Source organism: Tenrec ecaudatus, chromosome 13 (assembly GCF_050624435.1).
Source record: "Tenrec ecaudatus isolate mTenEca1 chromosome 13, mTenEca1.hap1, whole genome shotgun sequence".
Lineage (NCBI taxonomy): Eukaryota > Metazoa > Chordata > Mammalia > Afrosoricida > Tenrecidae > Tenrec > Tenrec ecaudatus.
The window spans coordinates 9,188,324-9,213,634 of NC_134542.1; the positions used below are offsets into that span (position 1 = coordinate 9,188,324).

The 25,311-nt window shown below is 45.1% G+C and overlaps 1 protein-coding gene across 1 annotated transcript in view; it reads left to right on the forward strand.

Annotated features, from left to right (window-relative positions):
* Positions 1-25,311, forward strand: part of DNER (delta/notch like EGF repeat containing) — a 188,906-nt gene that overhangs the window by 73,299 nt on the left and 90,296 nt on the right. The window contains exons 5-6 of the mRNA XM_075530190.1: positions 9,021-9,174; positions 23,398-23,511. Coding sequence (XP_075386305.1) covers positions 9,021-9,174; positions 23,398-23,511 — 268 coding nt within the window. The remainder of the gene's footprint in view (positions 1-9,020; positions 9,175-23,397; positions 23,512-25,311) is intronic.

The window sequence follows — 25,311 nt, forward strand, 5'->3', positions numbered from 1 at the left end:
CAGTCCCGTGTCCACCACGAGAACGGAGCTCTCTCTACCTGGTACTGCACCCTGCACACAGTTGTTCTGATCTTTTGAGCCAACGGCTGCAATTGAGGGGCCTTCTCTTTTTCAGTGACAGCCTGGGGGCCTTCCCCAGACTCTGGCCTTTCCTGATAAGAAGTCTCCCCAGGCTTGCTTCTAAGGAGCGGTCTGCCTGTATTTCTTCCAAGACAGACTTGCTTGCTCTTCTGGCAGCCCACGATCTTTTCAATATTCTTCACCAACACTAACAGCGGTGGGAGGGGTTCGTTGAAATGATTTGAATTTTTATTTTGAGGGCCTTTGCTGAAGAACTGAAATTTCTTTTTAAAGGCAAAACTTTGAAAATAAAGGTCATGCCACAAGGATACAACCCCATTGTACATGCTGTGTTGGGCAGATGGCAGCGAGCAGGGGGTATGTATGTGCTTTAGAGTCAAGGGTGTTTAGGGAGGCCCCTTCATCCCAAATTTCCCTGGCAGGAAGCCTGGAACCTGTTACTTGAATTTAATTCCTATGTAATAAAAACACGATTTCCTATCTAAATGCAAATGTTCCTAAAAACACTTCCAACAACCCAGTAACACATTAAGGTGTTATATATCATTAAAACTGGGCTATCTTAGTTTAGTCAAGGTTTGCTTTCAGTAGGGAAGTGGATAGGAGATCATTCTAGAACACAGGTGTGTCCTGGGGTTGTGGGGTGCAGGAGCAGGGACATGGGCTTAAGGAGATGAGACCTGCCCCCCAATCAAGGCTAAAGGTTGTTTTGCATTTCTCACCAATTAAGAAACATGGAAGGCAGATGGCCTCTGAGCCAAGCTTGAAGACTGATGCGATATCAAATAAGGCCTATTTGATTCTCAAGCAGCCCCCCCAAAGCCTTGAGAAGCCATATTGACCTTGAACCCCATTCCATCATGAAAGTCCAGTTATGCAACCTTTGAGAAGGTGGGGTTTCAAACCAGCGCATACCATCTTGTTTCTTTGTTTTCCTTTCTGACCAGAACCTCTAAATCAGAATTAGAAAGCTGAGGCTAGCAGTTAGTTCTCCCCACCTACTCAGGTGTGGCAGACACGAGTGAGTCAACCTTCAGGAGAAACTTGAGTGTAACATTTTTCCAACATCTGTGTGGACCTGTCCTAACCAAACAACGTCCCAGCCAGAGCCTGTCACCCAGATATTTTCTTCATCTCCGCCATGTGGCAGTGATCTGGGGACTCTAGGGCATTCCACCTGCTTTTCCTTGTCTCCCAACAGAGATTCAAAACCCAGCCTTCTCTCTGAAAGCTGTCAACGAACCAGAACTGTGTTGATAAGCAGCAAAATGAACTATAAATGGTCAATATGTGATAACACTAACCAGAACACTCTTGAAAGGAAGGGATGAGCAGTGTTGTATTGCTACTACCCTTATATTCGGAAGTCTGCTACAGATTTAAAAAAATCTCAACAGCGGAGGATTTAATTACCAGAAGAATGGAAACGTTTCATGTGATTATTATCAATAGAAAAACATTTGAAAGCATGCCATGCTCTTGCTTATGAGTTTATCGATTCTTCTGCCAGCTCTGTAAGCTATTCTGATAAGTTTCTTCTGGAAATTACTAGAGTGGTTATATTCTAATTATTCAAGACAAATACATGTATTCAATATAAGCTGCCTTTTGTTTGAGAGTACAATGATGGAAGCAGTAAGCATGAATGCAACAGGTTTTCATGACGTGATAAGACGTCTCCACTGGACAGTGAAAATCGAAGATTGAAGATGAGTTGTTTCCTTTGCATTATGGCGTTGGTGAAGAATAGTAACTATACCATGGGCATTCAGAGAAGTGAATAAATCTGTGTTGGAGAAATTCTAGCCAGAAGACTCCTTAGAAATGAGGGCGGTGAGACTCTGCCTCATCTGCTTTGGCCATGTCATCAGGAAGCAGCATTCCCCAAAGAAGGCCTGCCTTCTTGGTACAGTGAAGGTCAGTGAAAGAGAAGCTCTTCCAGGAGATGGGCTGACATGGTGGCCGCCACAAAAGTCTCAGCCAGCACTGATCATGAGGATGGCGCAGGACAGTGTAATGGGTGTTGCTTGTACATAGATAGGGTTGCTGTGAGTTATAGCTGACCCAACAGCACACCCGACAACAACCACAACAACTGGCCACAATTTCCTTCTGAGGGACCGCTTGGTAGATTTGAGCCACCACCCTTTATGTAGTAGTTGACCCTTTAACCAACCAGGGACTGCTAACCCCAAAGGATAGCAACCAGTGCCCTCGAGTCGATTCCAAGTACAGGGTAGAACTGTCCCTGTGGGTTTCTGGGACGGTAATTCTTTACAGGAGTAGAAAGCCCCATCTTTCTCCCATGGAGCACCTAGTGGTTTCAAACTGTGGACCTTGAGGTTGACAGCCCACTCATAACCACTACCCTATCAGGACTCCTCATGCAAAATGTAGACCCAGAGTAATCTGAGTGTTTCAAGCAGTCAAAGAATCGGGGCCTCTTGATAAGGATGTATAGGTATTGATCCTCTTACCTGACCAAGGTGGAAAAAAAGTGGTCCTTGGTTTATCATCTCTGTTCCCGACCAAGGTCACTTGAGGAAGATGTGGGACAGGTTCCTTTGCCCATCAGTGGCCATCAAACCAATTTTGACTCATGGTGACACTGACTGTGTCAGAGTAGAGCTGTGCTCTCATCCCCGCTCATCCATCATTTCCACATCAAAGCATCCATGTGATCAAAGCTTCTTTTCTCTTTGATGTGCCAGAAGGAAATAACTACTAGAAGGCTGAAATGGAATTCTAAAGTATGAAAGTAGAAGACTTGCTTACTGGTGCGATCAGGTAGCTTGTTGATTTGTTTTCAGGGAATTTGAGAAAGAGATGGAATTGGAGGGGCATTCCTTTTCTTGATGGATTAGAATACTGCAGCAAATAAGTACAAAGATGTCAGTAATGGAGAGGCCAAGGCTGGTCTCCCGGAGTCTTGCTGATGGTGGACTCCGGTAGAACCTGGTTGGAGACCACTTTACAACCACTCCATCCTACCGAGCCTTTCATCTGACTTTAGGAAGAAAGGCTCTTAAAAATTCCCTAATGGACCCTTCTGTTCTTTCTCGCCTGGGTTATGAAATCTGAAGGTCCTTTGGAAGGAAAAAGCAGGACTCTCATCACTGCTGCTATTTTGAATTTAACATTTAAGCTTGGAGAATGAATGACAGGAAGTCGCGAAGGTGTCAAGTCTTGGATGTCATGTTTAAGAGATCTGTAGGTTTCTAAATTGGATTCGATTTAAATAAATGTATCCATGTGCAATGAGTGAATGAAAAGCAAGACTAATCAAAGATTGAAGACTAATGGGAAAGTAAAATTAGGAGCTATCAGCCTCGGGCATATGCTCTTTTAGCTACCTGAGTCACGAGTAATAGAGGAACCAGACCCAGCCAGTAGGCACGAATTTAACAAACAGCAATTCCCCTTGAATATTCTGTGGAAATGGCACTCTGTGTTCCCAGAAAGGCAGACCTTTGTTTAAGTGACTGGGTTCCAAGTGTTCTTGTGTCGCCTGGGTTCAATGAAAAGCATTTATATATACTTTAAAAATGCACATCAAATTCTCAGGCGCTCCCTCAGATTTTATGTCTAGATGATCTCTTCTACCCTCTGTTGTTAGACCCCACCCAATCGATCGTTGACTCATAGGACCCCGTGTGACAGAGTAGGGTGACCCCATTGGCTCTTCTTGCCTTATATCTTGATGGGAACAGATAGATCTTTTGCTTTCTTGTTTTATGTTTGAAATGAACTTGTATGTCATTAATGACTCCCAAGTCCACTTCACTTTTACTTTTCTTCCCTTTTTAGTCACTTGAGTCAATATTTCAAGCTGAGGGTAAGGAATCGAGAAGTCATTTTTTTCCCATCGAAGCATTTTTAATGAAGGAATGAATGAATGAATCAGTTACTTATTTTTTCCATGTTAAACCCTCTATTTCTTTTGTCTTCTCACCCCCCATCTCTCCCTTCTCAGTGTTCCCACTTCTTTGTAGTCATCAGTCACGTCTATTGTTGTGTAAACCACATTTCTTCTTTGTTTTTCTTACAATCGGGATATTTGGGGGTTCAGATTTAAAGAGTATCTGAGAGCACTCGTTTCAGGGCTTCAGTCAGTCTCCAAGGCTCTAGAACAGCCTACATACCGTGAGGATCCGAAAGAAAAATGCTCCAAGGGAAAACTGTAACTTGTGGAGGGCATGATACTGAGCAGGGGAAGCATTGACATCAGTCTATGGTCCGGGTATGGAAACACTTATTAATGTTCTTCTCTCCACACCTTACAAAGGTTGGGAATCAATTCAGCGTTTTGCTTTGTTCCAAGCTTTCCAATCAGCAGTTCCCTAGTTTCCATCCGGATGCCTGCTGCCAACGAAGCAAAATAAAATGGGTGTCTGGCTTCTGCTTTATGTTCTAATCAAGGCCAAATAGAAGATGCTTGATTTGGGGATTTTAATCATTTATTTTCACAAGCAGCATATTTTCCATGGAACTCACCAGATGAATTACATGCAAACCGTAGCTCCCCAAATAAGCAAGGAAATTTATCTGCAATATGGAACGTCTGGCTACAGAGCAAGTGGGCTCTGGAAGACAGCTGCCAGGATCAATGACATGAAGTAATTCATCACGACGCTGAGGCCCACATTGGAGCCGTCTGCACGGGCTGACATTTCCCAGGCAGTGATGAGTCTGTGGTTGTCCAGAGGGCCCCAGACATGTCCCTGGCAGAAATCAAAGGTGCACACGGTCTTAGTGAAGCACAGACAAGCCTCTCCTCAGAAGATAAGTCCAGAAAAATGAGCTTCTTGTTTCAGAAGATGGCTTCACACAGGTCTGGGTGCAGCTTCTTCTAGATTTCTGCTATGGATTCTTTGCGCGTGTGCGCGCGCGCACACACACACACACACACACACACACACGAAGAACAAACAGAAACAAAACCTGACAGCATCATGGAAAACCAACCCACCAGAAGTCAACCCACTGCTAGATGATGCAAGGAATTTCCTTTTGCCACAAGAGGCTACAAGAGCGGTTAAAACCCAAACTAAGCCATTATGTTGAATCAATTCCGACTCAGTGACTCCTCATAGAGTTTCCGAGACAGTCAAGCTCTGCGGGAACAGACAGCCTCATCTTTCTCCCATCAGCAGCTGGAGGGTTTGAACTGCTAACCCTGCAGTTAGCAGACCACCATGCAGCCCACGGTGCCACTGCCACCAGCACTCCTTAGATGACAGGAGCAGAGGGTAGACTACTACATCGCGCCACCCTCGGAAGACGAATCACTGCCCTGCTCCGATTAGTCTACTTTATAAGATATACTGGAAGGATATTTTCTGACACCAGAGAAGACAATCAGATAACAAACAGTTCTATGAAGGGGGATTCAAAAAGTCATGGAAAAAATGGAATAAAGAGATAGGGAATTTCCCCCCATGAGCTTGTCAAAGCCCCCTCATCCATACCATGGAACCATGGCAAAAAGACACCCCTGCATGGAATCGGGCCGTTTGGTCTGGAAGTGTGACGCTTTGCCAGTGGGCATCTTGGGTGGTTGGCTGAGGACAAGGACTTCACTTGGGATTCCGCTCAGAATGCTGTGGGCTCTTTGATGTTAGGGATCTTCTTAAAGTATAAGTCATGGGTTCACTGTGCCAGGAGTACTTTTCCTCAGAGACAGAGTATGTGTGTGGGGGTGGGGGGTGTATTTGCGGTATGAAGAGGAGGCAGGGGATTTATGGAAGGTATTAGCAGTCTTAACCACAAATCCAATCCAACTATATAAAATTTATTTTTGCATAATGAACTAAGAGATACTCCTTCCAGGAACTTACAGTTGAGCCAGGACTGGGAAATCTAAACATTCAATTTACATTTTACTAAGTGAAAGTGAAAAAAAAAAAAAAGAGATAATTTTTGCAGAAGCTAAAATGGTGTTTGATAAAATTCACGAGTAATTCCAGCATTCGACTTGGTAATACATTCTAGAAGCAACCCATTACAGCCAATTTTATCCTGGAAGCCTTGCCCATGTAATTAGGAAAACTGGGATGATGATGTTATCCTTATGCGCAGTTAATTTATATACATTTCCTTTGGTTTTAGTTTCATCTAGAAAACCCATAGAGATTAGCTAAAACTCTGGCAAGCACTGAGGACTGGTTATAGAATCCTAAGGTGGTTTTTTTTTTTTACATATCACTAATCATCACTAGCAAATATGGGTATTAAGGGAGCTAAGGAGAATTTCCCATCAGCAATACCTCCAAAGAAATCTAAATGCTCAGGTGTAAGTGTATTAAGAAATGTGCAAGAACCAGAAACCTCAACTCAGAGTCCAAGTGAAAATCATGAACAAAATGGGAAAGCATCCGTTGTGCTCTCAGGGGGAAGTGTGTGCCCATGTTGTGCTCATTAGATGCTCCTGGGCGCCATTGATTCCAGCCTTCTCTTGGGACTGACTGTGACAGAGTGGAACTTCCCCATAGCTTTCTAGGCTCTGTCTTTATAGAAGCCATCCACCCACCAAGTCTTTCTCCCAAGGAACCACTGGGTGCGTTTGAACTGCCAACCGTTTGGTTAACAGCCAGGTGCTAAGTCGTTGCACCAAAAGGGTCCTTACTCATTAGGCTACTCTGTATAGAGACCAAGTTGCCAGCACTTGACAAAATTTGGGCAGAGTCTCTAAGATCAGGCTGGGGCTGGATAAACAGAGTGGGGGTACGAGGGAGCGCGACGGTGGGCAGCAGAGCTTGGCAGCAGAGATTTGAACCTGAGCCATGATGCTGGGGGCTTGGGGTGGGAGGCAGCTGGGAAAGGTGTTTTCTTGTTTTTTATTTTATTTAAGACGGAGGAAACTTTGGGTAGTGCAAACAGTGATCATACTTGGTTGCTGATGGAAAGGTTGCAGGTTCAGGGTGCACTCAGCGGTTCCTTGGGGGAAAGGCCTGGCGGTACGCACTGCTAACACATCTCCCATCGTCAGTCCTTTGGAGTGCAGTTCTGCTTGCTCACACACAGGGCCTCCACGAGGCGGGATGGACTTGGCGGTCACTGGTGAGTTAAGTAGTGAGATTTGTTTGGATCTTTCTCCTCTGCACCCCACCTTTCACCTGCCCTCCCACTTCCAACCCATGAAGACCTTCATTGATGATCTCTGTTTCCGTGGGTTATGATGTCGGGCACGGACTTCTTTCAGCCAAGTCACCAGTCTCAGCCCAGACCAGACAGACGCAGGAGCCTCGGTGATGTAGTCTCTGTAACTTGAAAGTACCAGCTGCTCCTCAGGAGAAAGACATGAGGTTTTCTACTCCCATAAAGATTTACAGGGAACACTAGGGATGGTGCATAGGTTCGCTATGAGTCAGAATAGACTCCATGACAGTGAGTTTAGAGAGTTTGTGCCAGAAATAAAGCTTTCAGTCAAGTTCAGGGCTCAGGGCCTGAATTATCATCTGTTTTTAAATTTTATTTTTTAAATCATTTTATTGGTGGCTCCTAATACTCTTCTCACAGTCCATCCATCCATCCATTGTGTCAAGCACATTTGTACATTGTTGCCATCATCATTCTCAAAACATGTGCTTTCTGCTGGAGCCCTTGGTATCAGCTCCTCACTTTTCCCCCCTCCCTCCTCCACCCTTGATAATTTATAAATTATTATTATTTTGTCCTATCTTACCCAGTCCCTTCACCCACTTTTCTGTTGTCCATCCTCCAGGGAGGAGGTTATATGTAGATCTTTGTAACCACTTCCCCCTTTCCAATCCACCCTCCAGGTAGCGCCACTTTCACCACTGGTCCTGAAGGGATCATCTGTCCTGGATTCCCTGTGTTTCCAGTTCCTATCTGTACCAGGGTATATCCTCTGGTCTAGTCAGATTTGTAAGGTAGAATTGGGATCATGATAGTGGGTGGGGGGAGTGAGCATTTAGAAACTAGAGGAAAGTTATCTGTTTCATTGTTGCTACACTACACCTTGACTGGCTTATCTCCTCCCCGTGACCCTTCTGTAAGGGGATGTCCAGTTGCTTACAGATGGGTCTTGGGTCCCCGATCTGCACTCCCCCTCATTCACAATGATTTTATTTTTTGTTCTTTGATGCCTGATACCTGATCCCTTGACACCTTGTGATCGTTCAGGCTGGTGTGCTTCTTCCATGTGGGCTTTGTTGCTTCTGAGCTAGATGGCTGCTTGTTTACCTTCAAACCTTTAAGACCCCAGACACTATATCTTTTGATAGCCGTGCACCATCAGCTTTCTTCACCACATTTGCTTATGCACCCATTCAGCAATTGTATTAGAAAGGTGAGCACACAATGATATGATTTTTTGTTCTTTGATGCCTGATGAGTTATCATCTTTTATCAAAAGAATGACACCAGAACAAGAAGGTCACGCCTTTTCTCCTTCCCTGGGATGCAGGCAGGCTCCACGCTGTGCACTGAGGCACCTCACCAGGGCATTGAGTGACCCACCTGTGGCTGTGGAGGACTGTTGAGTAGGGCTTTGATGGTGTGCTAGTCTAGATTGCTGGCGGTACGACGGGTTTAATGGGCAGCGTTAACATCCCTTTTACTGGTTAGCTGTTCTAGTAAAATCGCTATTTGCTCATCAGCGGAGCCTAATGCCATTGTCTAGTTCCTCCTTTTGAGATAAGCTGTGTTTTCCATTTCTATTTTCAGAAGAGCAGTCTAGTTGAGATCAATAGGAATCGAGAACCACTCGCATGAATATTTGATATTGTCTTGTAATGCAGCACAGGAGGTTTTTCTTAAAAGCCATGGTTACACGCAGCTCAGGGCCGAAGGGATCACCGTCCTCGATGTCCGTACAATTATAGACGGAGTGGCACTGCTTTTAAACTTGGCGTCTTCCCCGCCAACGCCTGCGCAGCGGAGGACTCAGCTAACACGCCCGTGTGTTTGTGTTCTAGGCAACGTTTTCCTGTAGCTGCGAGGACCAGTACGTGGGCACTTTCTGTGAAGAGTTCGATGCTTGCCAGAGGAACGGCTGCCAGAACAACGGGAGCTGTGTCGACGCTCTCGAAAAGCACGAGGGCCGCCACTTCACCTGCGTCTGTCCCGCTGGTATGCTTTAGATCGGCGGTTCTCAACCTGTGGGTCGCGACCCCTTTAGGGTCACATGACCCTTTCACAGGGGTCGTCCGATTCATAACAGGAACAAAATTACAGTTATGAAGAGGCAACAAAAATAATTGTATGAAAAAAATAATTTTATGATTTGCAGGGAGGGGTCGCCACAGCATGAGAAACTGTATTAAAGGGCGGTGGCATTCGGAAGGTTGAGAACCGCTGCTCTAGCTCCTTGATAGTTTGCATATCTCCTCGCTCTGTAGAACAGGCACTTGTACGTGCCACAATCCTTTATGGAGCCCTAAGGGTGTGGTAGGCCAAGCAGGGCTGCTAGTCACAAGGTTGGCGGTTCAAATCCACAAGTGGCTCTGTGGGAGACAGATAAGACGGTGTGGATTCCGTAAACATGTCCAGGCTCTCAAACCTTGTGGGGTGGAGCAGCTGCTCTCCTTCCTAGAGGGCTCCTAGCAGTCAGAATCGAATCGATTACAGCGGGATTTCGTTACATGATATGATATCCAGAGCAGTTGCGGGAGATGGCGACTTCAAGGTCTCATTTGATTCCATCAGTGTGTGTATGCCCTCCTGGGGTAGCATGTACAGTTAAACCCTTGGCTGTTTGCCCAGAGGTTGGTTGTTTGCCCAGAGGCTGTTTGTCCAGAGGCCTCTCAGAAGAAAGGTGTGGTGGTATACTTTTGAAAAGTTGGCCATCGAAAGCTCTACAGAGCACATTTGTATTCTGACATACAGGGCTCTTCAGCAGTGAGAATCAACTAGCTGGCAAATACTTAGTATATAATGAGAGATTAGCTGCTGGAAGTTAGCATGGGGGTGGGGCAAAGACACCGTGCCCGCTGGTTTTCCTTTTGACATTAGAATATTTTCAGATAGAGAGTTGGCTGTCTCAAAACCAGCATTGCAGGTGTGTGTTGATGCTGGGCTGGCTGATCAGGTTAAGTAATTGAAGAGAGACCTAAACTAAACGATTGGCTGAAAGTTCTTTGAGGCCCCATCCCTGCAGTATGAGGTCTTCTCCTTTCCTTTATAAGTGTTCAGTAGCTCAAGTTCTGGGGAGCTAACCTTCACACGGACCTGCTTTCTTTAGTTGTTGTCAAGCATCTACACAGCAACACATGGACCTGGATTGGATCCTGGGAATTGTGCCACCATCCTGACCTCCTTTTCTGCCTTGTTCCTCTCGCAGTAATGTGAATTCTCTGTCCCCTCACCGTTTCTCTTGTCAATTTGATTCCATGAGGGTAGTTCTTAAGGAGTCCTGGTGATAAAGTGGTTACATGTGTGTCCGCTAACTAAAAGGTCAACAGTTCAAATCATCTAGTTCTACCCTGTCCTAAACGGTCAATATAGGGTGTTATGGGTCAGTATTGACTCAGTGGCAGAGTTTTTAGGTTTTTTTGTTAAATTATTTATCAAACTTTACTTTTCTAGTTAATTTTTTGCAACCTATTTTAAGACATCTTCCACTGTGTTAATTTCTAGAAGATATTAACTTATTTTGCCCCTAAGTATTAAAATTATTATTAATTTACATTAACATTTTTAATTGACCTGAGTTTGTTTTTAGTATGTACAGTGTGAGATAGGGATTAAATGTCATCTTTCCTAATGACTTCATTTTGTTTTTTTTCAAAAGTATTCTATGTACCTTATATACTCGTGTATAAGCTGAGTTTTTCAGCACATGTTTAATGCATTTTGGTGGTAAAATTAGGTGCGTTGGCTGATAATCAGGTCAGCATATACATGAGTATATATGGTACCTGTTTTAGCTGGTGCCTTTGGGCCTGCTACACAGCTGCTGAGGACCAGCAGGTGACAACTGTTCTTTTTGCCACTAGTCATGAGTGTCAAGTGAGAATGCTGGGGTCTACACTGATGACATAGGTCTCCAACATCAAGCCCAGAAGCTGACTTGCTGATCAGATGAGTGAATCCATCCATGTACACACACACACACACACACACACACACACATATCCCTGTTGTCATCAAATCCATTCTGATTCATAGCATGTCTATAGGATAAAGTAGAACTGTTCCATTGGGTGTCTAAGGCTGTGAATCTTTCCAGAAGCAGACTTCCACACCTCTCTCCCTTGGAACAAATGCATAGATTAAACAAACCAACCAACCCAAGCCCATTGCCATCGAGTCTATTTGCTTGTAGGAAGTTCATAGAACAGAGTAGAACTGTCCTGTAGAATTCCCGAGGCTGAGACTCACAGAAGCAGTTGCTTACTGGGTGAGTTTGAATTGCTGACCTTTCAGTTAGGCAAGCACTTAAGTACTGTGAAATCAGAACTCCTTCCCAGGTCTACACCCCAAACCCAAACCCAAACCCACGGCCATCGAGGTGATTGATTCACCCAGCCCTCTAAGGTTTCTAAGACAGTGTATTGTTTTGGAGCAGACAGCTCTTTCTCCCACAGGGTAGGGGTGAGTCATCAACCTTGAGGTGAGCAACCCAGTGCCAACAGGGCTCCTTCCTCAGGGGTTTCTGGGTAACTAACGGGAACACAACTCTTGCCTTTCCCCACTCCCTGTGTCACTTGGCTTCTACAGCAGACTGTGCCTGGCCTGAGAGCAGCAACCAATCAACTTCTTCCTCGTCATTCTCTGCCTTCTTTCAGTGCCACACAGAAGGCTAGCCATTCCCTGTGTGGTTAGGTTGATATTAACTTTGCTAATCACCATTTACTGTATTTTAAAAGCCTTCTAATAATAAGAGTAGATTCTCCCCCACCGCACGGCGCTTTCTTTCTTTTTCTTTTTGGTAAAGAATAGCTGTGATACACATGAAGAAACGTCATTAGCATTGAAAAGGTGTTGGCACGACTCCTCAAAAGGCCCGTGTTCCAGTGAATTGGTGGCTTTGGTCTATTGGTAAAATCTCAGTATTCCAGAAGCAAGGAGAACGTCCAAGGAGCTTCTGTTCCGGCTTCTCTGTCTTCCACCCTGGCTGTGACGTGGGCACGTGGTCAGTGAGAGATGGGTCAGCTCCTCCTGGAGACCCATCTTTGATTAGAACTCTATCCTCAAACTACTCTCATTCAGGATATGTTACTCCACACTCATCACCCAACAAGCACAGTGAGGCACGCGGGAGGGGAGAGCCCTGTCTGAAGGACGGGGACGTTGTTGGTGGTCTCTTTTTAGGTCCACAGGTCTCCATGGGGATTTGTGGCCATCGTACTTCTCCAGCTCTCTCCATCCTCCCCACTCTGCGGATCCCTCTCTTCTCCTCCCAGGATGAACTGAGACATCACAAGGCCCCAGTGCAAAGCCTGCGTGACGTAGGGGAAGCCACTTCACTTCTCTGGGCCTCAGTTTTCTGGGGGGGGGAATTGGGAGTGGGTGGAGGGAGATAGTGGTGGCAGTGAAGATGAAATCAGATGATGGTGTGCTGTGTTTAGAAAGGGACTTAGAGCCCGTGAGCTCAGTCAATGCCACGACCATCAGTGTTGTTAAGGAGCCCTGGGCGTGTAGTGGCTACATCTCGGGCTGCCAAATGCAAAGTCAGTGGTTTAAAACCACCGTCCACCTCTTAGGAGAAAGACAGAGCTTTCTATTGCTCTAAAAAGTTTGACTTGGAGACGCATAGGGGCAGTCTGCCCTTCCCAAAGGGTCACCGTGAGTCTGCATCCACTCAATGGCAGTGAGATTGGATTTTGGTTTGGGGTCATTATTGTTACTGAAAGGCTGAGAGTGTGAAGGCCAGCACAGAGCCCCACACCAGCCCCGATCAAGGGACCTCCAGACAAATTTCCTTGCTGCTGTGGCCAGTTGGGCTGGCGATTTGGCTTCAGCTTTTCTGGGGCCTTTTTCTCTTCTGGGCCACGTGGGTCATTGCTGATGCCCAGGACTTTCATTTTTACTCTGTAAAGATCTGGAAGTGACTAAGCCAGATTGAGCCACCATGCCCACCTTCCCCTGCCCGCTGGGCTTGCCTATCCTGGTCCGAAGTCTTTGCAGACCAGTTCCCTGGAAAGGAAAGAAAATCCCATGCCTGGTGAAGAGATGGACAACTTCGAGCCCAAGTTTTGTCATCTGTGACCTGGGAATAGAAGTCCTGACCTTACAGGATTATAGGAGAACACATACATAGAGGCAAGCGTGCACACACATGTATGCACATATATACACATGAACACACAGTGCACATATACACTGCACACATGCAGACACATTAATTCACATGCACACAAACTAGTTCACATGCATGCACACATACATGTACCCTTGAGCACACTTACACTTATGTGTGCGCACACACGTTTGCACACACACACATCTCACGAAGGCACACAAGAGGTGAGAGATGTACTGTCTTGTTGAGTTGATTTCCACTCCCACAGCCCTCCAGGACAGAGCAGAACAGCCACAGAGTTTCCCGGGCTGTAAATCGTCAAGGACACAGCCTGCTGTCCCTTTCTCCCAGGGAGTGGCTGGTGGGTTGCAAGCACCAGTCTTCTGATCTTGATGTGGTGTTGAATCGCACCTTCCTCCTTTAGCCTCTGTTCCTTTTCTTCTGTAATGTGCAACACACACACACACACACTTCAAAAACGATGGGAAAATTCCATGATCTTTCCATTCCAGTTTTAAAGAACTTTTGAAACTCTCGTATGTGCATGCGTGCATGTGTGTGCGTGTGTGCATGCGTGCATGTGTGTGTTGTCAGGTGCCATCAAGTTGGCTATAACCCATAGCGACGCTATGCACAACAGAACACAGAGCTAAACACTGCTTGGTCCTGTGCCATCCTCACAATTATTCCTATGGTTTTCCATATCATACATGTATACATATTTATTATATGTACAAAAACATAAAACCAGGAGACCATGTAATTCACAAGTGACTACTGTTTGTACTTGCTCATAGGAGACTGCGTTCGACTCCTTGCCTAGCTCAGTGGCTCCCGGTCTTTCGCGGGTACAGGTATCAAGAAGGCTTGAAGCGTTCTCAAAACTCAGGTTGCGGCAGCACCCACCCCACCCAGCCTTCTTCTTTCTGCTTCAGGGGGTCTGGGTAGGGTCTGAGCGTTTGGAAGGAGCCCCATGTGCTGCTGTTGCTGTTCTGGAAAGCAGGGGTCTAAGCTGCAGGTTAAAAATGGTGTCCAAAATTTTCTGTATTTTTGGTTTGTATTATTTTGTTTGGTTTTTGTTTGTTCATAGTAGAGTGTATCTCAAGGGAGCTATGCCAGTGGAGGTCACCCCCTCAAAACTGTGTTATTTGCTTTTCTGTTTTTCAGTACATGAAACCCAGGATTGATGAACCTATACAGACAGCAACTAGACTAAGGGGTTCTGGGGGGAGGGGAGTGCAGTGGTGGTGGGGGGCAGGAGATAAAAAGGAGATGATGTGAAGGAGTCCACGTAGGAAAAGAAAGGTTGGAAACTATGATACCAATCATACAATTCTACTTGATGTTATTGAAATATGGAATGATATGTTATATGTAGTAAATCCCAACTAATAAAAAAGTGGAGAGAAAGCCATATTGGGATATCACGCCTCCGTTTCCAAACCCACCCTCCCTTCCTTCAGCCTGCCCTGGGCCCGATTCTGCATGCCACCGGGCCGCTGCTCTTGCCCACCTACCTCACTGGGGCCCAGGAGCGGTGACCACCCCTGTCTCACCAATAGGGGAAGCAAAAGTTGAAGAGGTCAGTCCCTCAGTGATGTCACTTGGCAGTTCCTTGCCAGGACTCTGCTGGCCCAGGTCTTTCAAGGTGCCCCTACCCCACCTCTGACCACTGTCCTTCCACAACCTCTCCCATCATGCCCGAAGTCAACATGCTTGCATTCTTCCCCAACCTTGAGCTTCAGTTTCCAATGCTGCCCAGCATCCATTTGCTTCCATCTGCCTGACTTTACTGCTCAGCCTCATGACCTTGCGCATCTTCCTCCGATTCTTGGATTTCCAAACCCTGCCTCTGGTTCGCATTGGATCTGAAGTATTTTCCTGCCCCTGCCAGCAAGTCTCACCCTTCTCCCAGCCTCCCTCATCCCCCATCCGTCCTCCTGGCTCCAACGTGGAGGCCTCTGAGACCAGGCTGATGCTTCTCCTTGACTTCTATGTGCTGATAGGAGGCGGTCTCGTCAGCCTGGGGCTGGGGGATGCTCTACCAGCATGAGGCCTGTGGTTCAGACCCTGCAGCTTCTCTTCCCCGCAGGGGCCGGCTCATCACAGACCAGGGTGTTCAACAAAGCTCTCCTCGCCCTTCCCATGTGGAGGCCGTCAGGCCAGCTCTCCAGAGAGACACGTGGTTTCCACCACGCCCACGCCCGCTGGCATGATAGAGGCATGCTTGTACTTCATAGCAGAATCATCACACACAAAACAAGTGTACTGGGATGGCACAGCAGGAGAATAGAAGGGAAAAAAAGCCCCAACGGATTCATTTTCTTTCATTAAAAAAACAACAACAAACCCCAGGCTGGCCTCTTTATTGATCTTTGTTTCCCACTCCTGTAATTTTCCAGAAGGGGCTCTTTTACCTGCAGTGCAGCAGTGCCCACCCTTCCTCAGGCCGCGACCCTTTCACACAGCTCCTCATGGGGTGGTGACCCCCAACCATCAGATTATTTTCGTTGCTACTTCATTACTGTCATTTTGCTACTGATATGAATTGGCGACCTCTGTGAAAGGGTCATTCGACCCCCAAATGGGTTGCGACCCACAGGTTGAGAACCTCTGCCTCGAAGGAACAGGGCGTAGAGATAGTGATGTGAGGGGTTAAGGTTAACAGGTTTTCTGTTGTGCTCAAAATGGTGCTACGGGGAGTCGTCCTCTACACCCCCCCCCCACAAGCCCCATTGGCATTCACAGGGCACATGAGACAATTTCCTCCCAGTAAGCAGACCATCGAGCTGACTCTCCTCCTGGTGACCTTGGTGGACGTCAGCGTAGAACTGCCCGCTGGGGCTCTTGTCTGAGTTTGGACTTCCCTCCACATTGTTCCCCTGCTCTCGCCAAGACCTGCTATCCAGGCCACTCTTTGTGGAGGAGGCACAGCTTTGCTCCAATCTTCTTTGTTATATTGACAATGTTCTCCAAAGAGCTTGGTGGTCCCTAAAAAGGAGAGATCCATGTTCCCAAGTTGTCTACTTTTGGACCAGCTCTTTTATGTATTTACTAGAATACCCCAATTCCTTTAGTCAGCTCAGTAACTCAAGGTTACAATTATTTTAGTCACCTCAGTTTAGGGCAGTGGTCCTCAACCTTCCTAATTCCACAACCCTTTCATACAGTTCCTCATGTGTGGTGACCCCCAACCATAAAATTTATTTCATTGCTACTTCATAACTGCAATTTTGTTACTGTTATGAATTCTCATGTAAATATCTGATACACAGGATGTATTTTCCTTGTTACAAATTGAACATAATTAAACATAATTAAAGCATAGTGATTAATCACAAAACAATATGTACTTATATATTGTGAACTATTTATGTGTTTTCTGATGGTCTTAGGCAACCCCTGTGAAAAGGTCCTTCGACCTCCAAAGGGGTCTTGACCCACAGGTCGAGAATCGCTGGTTTAGGGAATCCCTGGGGATCTAGGGGGCTACGCAATAGGCTGTTCACAGGAAGGTCAGCAGTTTGAAGCCACCAGCCACCCCGTAAAGAGGTACAGTCTTAGAAACCCACAGGGGCAGTTCTACTCTGTCCTACAGGGTTATTATTTTTTTTACAGGGTTATTATGGATCAGAATTGACTTGATGGCAGTACATGTTGAGTACCTAAAGTTTGTAGAGTCAAATGACATTTTAAAAAATAGTCTTTTTATTTGTTTGAGGTGATAACTCCTCTTGTGGATTGGAAACTACTTTTAAAATGGCTAAACGTGTTATTGTCCTCCTTGTGCAGGATCCATTTCTGGCAAAGTGAAGGTGAAAGACAGAGGGACACAACCAAAGGATTTTTGTCTAAGACACCCAAATCCCGTTGGCATCAACCAAGGTTTCTCCACCATGATCGTAGGGTATCTTGGGACCAAGTAATTCATGGTTGTTTAGCTTGGTAGGTTAGATGTCAGGGACCAGAGTCGTGGCCACAAGCCATGTCTCCAGACATTGCCACATTCCCCCTGGATTGGAGAACCCTCCCGATGGAGGACTACTGAGTAAGGAATTGAACCCGAGGAGGGGGATGTTGTGAGAGCAGGAAGGGCTGGGATCTCTTGTTGTAATGACAACTTTGTGGATGTGTGATGCACATAGTGACCCCATGTGACAGAGTAGAACTGTCCCATTGGGCTTTCTGCACTGTAATTGTTTCTGAAGCAGATGGCCTGACCCCCAGTCCACAGAGTCACTGGATGGGTTTGAACCTTCCACTGTTGGGTTAGCCGATGAGCACTCTTAACCAATGGCACCGGCTGGGCTCCTTGTAGACACGTAGTGCCAGGCTCATACTGTACAGGTCTGCTGCTCAGACATTGTCTATTTCTTTAGGATTCTACTTTCTCTTTATACATCTTTAAGATCAAGCTTAAGGAACATTTTCGCTCCATTTCTTCCAAACAGGTTTGTTTGTTCTTCTGGCACTTTCTATATATATGTTAGTCAGCAACCTAAGTACAGCCAGAATGCCCCTTAGAAGGGAGGATGGTGAGATTTCGCCTCATGTACTGTGAGGATGCTATCAAGAGCGAACACTTCCTGCAAACAGATGCGTGTTTGAGTGGAAGGGCATCCAAGAAGAGGAAGACTGTCAGTGAGATGGAGGGACGCAGTGGCTGCACAAATGGACTCAAATAGACAACTGTGAGGATGTGCAGAACCAGCCAGTGCTTTGTTCTGCTATCTATAGGGTCGCTATGAGTTGGAACTGGGACCCAACAACAACAACAACAACAGCAGCAATAACAACCACCATGTATTGCCAGATAGACGTCTGCCTAAATTATGGCAGCCAAGAATACCCTGTGCATTGAAAATGCAATCTAGTCTCTCAGCTCGAATTCTCCCTGAGCTGAGATACTAGGTTAAGTCGTGGAGCTAGATCGAACAGCACTTCAGATTCCCCTTGCTCATGGGTGTAATTGATGAGCTCTATAGGTATGGACAGCATACCCGGGGGAAAACTTGTGTGCTACCTGACAATTTTAGCTCTTAAAGGGAGAACTGTCAGTCTCAGTAATAGTCACTTAAAGGGCTTCACTACAGTTGTAATGGGATCAAGCATTAACCAAAGTTTCTATTTTAAAATGTTTCCTTTGATTGCAGATAACATACTGAAATACTTAGGGGTAGATTAAAATGTGTTAGAAGAATTTCCTCAGGCAGGGTCGGGTCAGATCATAATGGAGAAGAACCAGTACCTTGAATGATCACAACACTTGTAAGGACTAAAGATGGGGATGGGTCTGTAAGGTTTCTTTGCTCATTGCTAGAGTTAAGCATTCAACATTCCCAATAAGAGGTTCAAAGAAAGTGACTGGCAATTTTTTCTCTGAAGGACTGAGTAGTTCTTTGCATCTTGTATTCTCCTATTTTTCTGCACAACAAGGACATTGCACTCTTAATGACATCTAGTAAAACTCTGAATATTTTTTCTTGGTTTTGGGTGATCCTGTGGCCACCCAGTTCTAAGGTCTGTGAAATGATAAGATTCATGATGCCATATTCTTTAAGCCACGGTGCTTCTAAGAAGCTAGCTTTTGTCATTGGTTAGCTTGTCCACAAATGTGTATTTCTAACTGTGTTGTAGATCTTTTGATGGCAGCAACTCAGAAAATTATTGGAAACTCAAAGCCTAGCATATTCATGTAGGGCTCTGTGGGCTACAAATATGGATAGATATAAACAGCACAAAGGAATATAACAGCTAATTAGTCCACACAGTAGTACAGAGGGCTCAGTTCAACTCACTTCCATGAAATAGTTATGTACTAGAAGTCCTTCAACTCACGAGGGCTGCTGGGTCCAAGGTCAAGGAAGCAGACAACTGAGTCTTTGGTAGAGCAATGCAGGCAGTCTGGCCACAGGCAGCAAACAGCAGGGTGGGTCACCAACAGTCAAGCAGATGACAGGATCCGACAGTCCCCAGCTCAAGCAATGTACACACCAGCAGTGTGGCGAAGCAGGTCTTGAAGGAACCTCAAGCTCTAGTGACACGGTCCACGGTTGGGTGTCCCACAAGTAGCGTAACTCACAAGGTGAGGCAGAGAACTAGCTAAGGCAGCCACAGACTGGTCCAATCACCAGAGAGCAAGAGAGAGACAGGTGGGGCTTGCTGAGCCATTTACTGTAAATACTCATGTATAAGCCGAGTTTTTCAACACATTTTTAATGCAGTTCTTGTGGTAAAATTGGTGCATCAGCTGATATTCAGATCAGTTTATACTCCAGTATATACAGTATCTCTTTACCCTCCAATCAAACTGCGACCTTGTCAACCCCACATGTCCCTATTGGCCAGGTTGGCACAATAAACCTACCTATCACGTCTTCTTTCATCACAAATACATGTGTGTTAATGATTACTTAAGGCATCATGCTGAGATGAAAGCATGACGAGGGGCAGGTGTTGGGCTGCTTGCGTTCTGGAATAGTGAGGTTCTTACTCACTGTGTGACTTAGCCCAAATTATGCAATCTTGTTAATCCTCACTGTTTTCGCCTGCGAAGTGACAACGACTATAGCAATACTGTGGCATAGTGGTTAAGCCCTTGGCTGCAAACAGAAAGGTGAGTGGTTCTAAACAACCAACCAAGCAACTAACCAATCAACCCGCCAGCCTCTCTGTGGGAGAACGATGTGGCAATCTGCTTTGGAAAGATTAAAGCCTTGGAAACTCAATGGGGGCTGTTTTACTCTGTCCTATAGGATCGCTATGAGTGGGATTGACTTTATGGCGGTGTCCCCCCCGCCCCCATAGGGTTGCAATGAAAATAAAATGATATAGTGATGAAAAATAAGTGCTTTATTATAAACATATGTAAAAACCTGTAAGACAGTTCTAGAACAATTCACGTTCCCTCAATTGGAAGTTAGAGTTTTCAGGAGAAAACCCAGTATTATAATCTTAAAAAGATCCAGCTCTGGAATTTTGAGAAGGCTTTTTGAAGTGGAGTTTTGAAATTCCACTTGGATTCTTTCCCACTCACCTGCAGCTAGCATCTGTGTTCTGTCTGAGCGCAATGGGAGGAGAGGAAGGTTCAAACAAAGCCCCCCTTGCATGGCCTCTGATTCACCTGAGTCTGGAAGATCATCGAAACACAAGCAAATCATCCCTGCGCTAACATCGTTGGTCTCTGTTTGTACTTACAAATTTTGCTAATGCATAGAGACATGTTTTTATTTACTTAAGCCAGCCATCGAAATATATACAGTGTTAGTCAGGTGAACACCCCGCTGAATCATCAACCATTTGAGATTGAAATGGCTTCATCTGCCCAAGGACCAAGTTTAGAAGGGTTAGGAAACAATTAGGGAAGGAAACAGGAACCATCTCCTTCTTTCTTGTACTTGATATTATTAGCTTCCCGCCCTCCAATGCCATGCCTCCAAAGGACCATGAATCCAGTTCCTGTGTCTATAGATTTACCGACCCTGGATTTCATAGACAGAAAAAGCAAACAAACACACAAAACCCCAAGACAAAGTAAAACAGAGAAAAACCTCAATAGAAAAGAAAACATTTTAAAAACTGGAACATATTTTAAATTAGTCAAAAGAAAGATCAAATGACAAGGTATTAAATTTGAACTTAACGGCATCTGGAATAACCCACTTCCCAAATCATTCTGCATGGTAGCAAGGCTTTCTATCCACATCCAGTTCTATGGTCAGAGGGGATTGACTAGAGGCTTAATACATGTGTATTTCCCCTTCACTTAACAACAACAACAAAAACCAAAAAACTGAAACAACTCTTAAATTGGCCAAATCTTACCATTATCAAATGATGAGATATTGTATTTTAACCTTTCTACATCACCATAATCGATTTTAGATTGCTCTGTCTGATTACAAGGATATTCACCCCCTTGACTGACTATAATCAGTCTGAGTCTGGGCTTGGGTTTTGCAAATGGATTTTGAGTTTCCACCATCATCCATTGCTTTCTGCAAACCAGGTGCTCGCATTTTAATCTCTGATACCATTCCCTCTTTCAGATTTGGAATTTATTGTTTGCGATCATTGGATCACACAGGCTGTGCGCTTCTTCCCTGTGGACTTAGTTGATGCCCCACTAAGATGGCTGCTTGTTTGAAGATAAGCCTTAAGATCCCAGGTTCTATTCTTTCCAACAGCCGAGCTTCATCTAGAACCTAGATTCTAGATTGTTCATCACATTTAATCATATCTTAACCTCTTCATGAGGACAAGCATCAAGCAGGGCTGTGTTAAGGAACACATTGTTCTTACATTGGGGCTAGAATTAAATGAGAACCCAGAATCCATTCATATTCATATATCTATGGTTTTTATATATTTCTCTGGTTCACTTTAGAGCATCATTTATAATTTTATGTTAGAGAACAGAATCAGTCATCTCCCTGGACATAAGGTAATTCTATTGATAGTGTCATTAATTAACCAATGATACAGAATTCAAAACTAAAGGAAAAGTGTACAAGTATAGGTCAGCTATGAACCATAATACATGAATTATTGACTTGTATAAACTAAATCCTTAAGTGACGATCTACACAAAAATGGGGGTTAACGATTGAGCAAAACTTCCCATAATATTCATTCACGTTGGCAGAACCATGCCTACCAGGTTAATACATGTTGTAATAAAACAAGGAGGGCATTACAAGAAAGTGTGTAGTACACATGGGCCACTCTTCATTGGACACTCTCAAGGCAAGAAATCCCAACCAGAGTCCGATACCACCAGTTCTCTAACCTTGGGATAATAGCTATTAGGGAGTTTCAGCCTTAAATCTAAGGGCTACGGGTTAGTCTGAGATAAGCCCAGTTCACTTAGGGGGGTTTCAACATGGGTCCTTCCGGTGTGGCCTACGAAGGATGCTGGGTACCTCAAAGAAAAGAATCCAAAGCTCCAGTAGTCGATAGCACACGGCCTGGGTCACCCAGGGCTGGACACACATTACGTCAATAATGTCCAAGTAGAAACTGAGTCCCAGGCATATTCTCCCCTTGGGTTCTAGGTAAGTATTCTTATGATTTCCCAGTGGGAGGTTGCTCCTCCCCCTTTATCCACCAACAGAAACACCCCCCCACAAACCGAAACAGACATCGGAGACACACCTGCCGTCCCCAGCCATCTGGACTTGAATTTCCAGTGAAGTTCGCTTTTCACTCTGGTAGGAGCATCTGATGGTTTGGGGCGAGCTTGAAAGACCACACGATTCAAAGTAGCTGGACTGTACTAACGACGAGAGGCTACTGACGAGCCCTGTTAGTCTGGGAAGAAGACAGCTTTCTACTTCTGTAAAGAGTTACAGTCTCAGAAACTTATGAGTCACCATTGACTCAATGGCAGTTAGTAAGTTTATTTTTTTGGTACAAAAAAGATCTCAGAAGATTTATAACTAAAAGATTACTTCAGGGCAGTCATTTCAGATTGCCCTCAAACTTTCCTTCTCATTCAGAACTCTCTGCTTTCAAGTCAGTGCTGACTTACAGGATACAGTGGAACTGCCCCGTGGGGTTCTGAGACTACCGCTTCATGGGAGTAGAAAGCCTCATCTTTCTCTTGTGGAGTGGCTGGTGGTTTCATACAGCTGATCTTGTGGATAGCAGCCGAACTTGTAGCCCATGACAACGTCGGGGGTCCTCTTACATTTCATAGGTAGTCATAAGTGGCCATTTTCTTGGTCAACCAGAATCCAGGATGCCGTTGCTTCTGCTTTGCCTTGTGTTTGTGGGCAGCTAGCAACAGTGTTAATGGTTTTCAGACAGTCTCAGTCTCCCAGGGTTCTAACGAGTATTCGAGACAGAATGCTGACTAGCAGCTGAAGCCGTGTCTCTGTTTGCAGTGAAGAGTTTTCCAAAACACAGGGTTTGTGGTGCCGTGCTTCTGAACTGCCATGGTTGTTAGCTGTAAAAGGCAAGTAGTTCCAGGTGTGGCTGGGAGATTTTAGCTTCAGGTGACTGTGGCCAGGGTGGGGCAAGTACCCGTGGATCCCGTCCGTTCCCGGGGATGGTTCGTGGAGCTTTAGGGAGTACCGTGATTTTAAAAACATGCTTCTTGTTTGATTCAGGTTATACTGGGGAGCTGTGCCAAACCAAGATTGACTACTGCATCATGGATCCATGCAGAAATGGAGCGACCTGTGTTTCCGCACTCAGTGGATTCACCTGCCAGTGTCTGGAAGGTAAAACTTGCTACCTGAGGGATACCTATCCTTGTCCATATTGAATGACGAATGGATTTGATTACACTTTTAATTTCTGAAAACTACACAAGAAGTTTAAATTCTGAGCACCCCGTTTGCAGAATGCTATGGATGACAGTGAAAGCCCCAAATCCATCTGCAGGGCCCCCACTCAAGTGAAGCCTCCACTGAGTTCTCTCGGACCGTTGACGGGGAGCTGAATCATCTTGCCTGCAGACACAGTGCAATGAAAAGTGGATTACTGCACATAGAGTCGGGTTAAAATGGAACATATTATCATTTGTCTTCCCCTCGGATCCATTTTTAATTGGTTCTTGTTTCTGTTGTCTTCTGTTTTCACTTGGATTGAGGTTTTTCTGTGTTCTATTTTGTGGTGGTTGTTTTTTGTATGATTTTCTTTAGCTGAGATACAGGGTAGGTAACCCATAGAGACAGTAACTAGATTAATCGTCCCTTAAGGTAAGGGAGGCAGGGGGTTAGTGCAGAGCTAATAACAATCAGAGCAACGATGAAGAAATATTGGCTGTGGTGATGATGGTACACTTTTTTGTTATTGTTATTTATTTTTGCGTACTTTTAAATATATTTAAACTATTGAATTTATGATATGTGAATGGCATGTCAATAAAACTTAAAAAAATTTAAACTCTATACAAGAGAACTTCCCCCAAAGAAAGCAAATTAAAATGCTGAGAGAGAACTTCCTATCTTGCTCCATTCACACACACACACCCCACACACACCCCACACACACAAAAGGGAGATGGCCATTACTTTATCTCTTGCCCTGATGGTGCAGTGGTTAAAGCACTGAGATACTAACTCAAAGGCTGTTGGTTCAAACTCTCCAGCTGCTCGAGGGAGAAAGATGAGACCATCTTCTTCCATAAAACTTTAGATCCTCAGAGACACCCCCCCCCCAGGGCAGCTCCCCTCTGTCTTGTTTAGTCCCTGTGGGTTGTGGAGTCCACTCAAAGGCAATGCAAAATATGTTTGACTAGTAGATTCATTTAGGACTTTCTGTTATTTTATTTACACGGTGAACATTCTTAACAACCAGACTGTGGGCTGTTTCAGGAAATTGTGATACTTCACTTACCCATGAGCCCTGGTGACAGACATGGTGTGTCGGGAAGAGGGCAGCTAACTGCAAGCAGTTCAAACCCACCAGTCAGCCGCTTCTCGGGGGAAAGGCGAGGCTGTCTGCTCCCATCATGGTTCTGAAGACCCCCGAGAGCAGTCCTGCTCTGCCCCGGAGGGTTGCCAGTTATCCAAAGCACCCCGATAACAGCCGGGTCGATTCATTTTAGAGATACTTTCTCTAACTTAACATACTTATATATATTTATATTGGTTACATTGTCAGGATTTGTAAGCGTCAGTTCGCATTTGAAAACAAAAATCCTTATCTATTTTTGCTTTAAATCAAGTTTACAGTGTCTTAGAATATCCATGTCCCCCAGCAAGCCAGATCTTTAGGGTTACATGTATTTAAAAATATAAACAGAAAATACATATAACCTCCTCCCCTAGGGGATGGACAACAGAAAAGTAGGTGAAGGGAGACGTCAGATAGTGTAAGATATGACAAAATAATCATTGTTTATAAATTATCAAGGATTCATTGGGGGTGGGGAGCTGGGAGAGAGGGTGCAAAATGAGGAGCTGAGGCCAGGGCCTTAGGTGGAGAGCAAATGTTTTGAGAATGATGAGGGCAACGAATGTACAGATGTGCTTTGCACAATTGATGTATGTATGGATTGTGTAAGAGTTGTATGA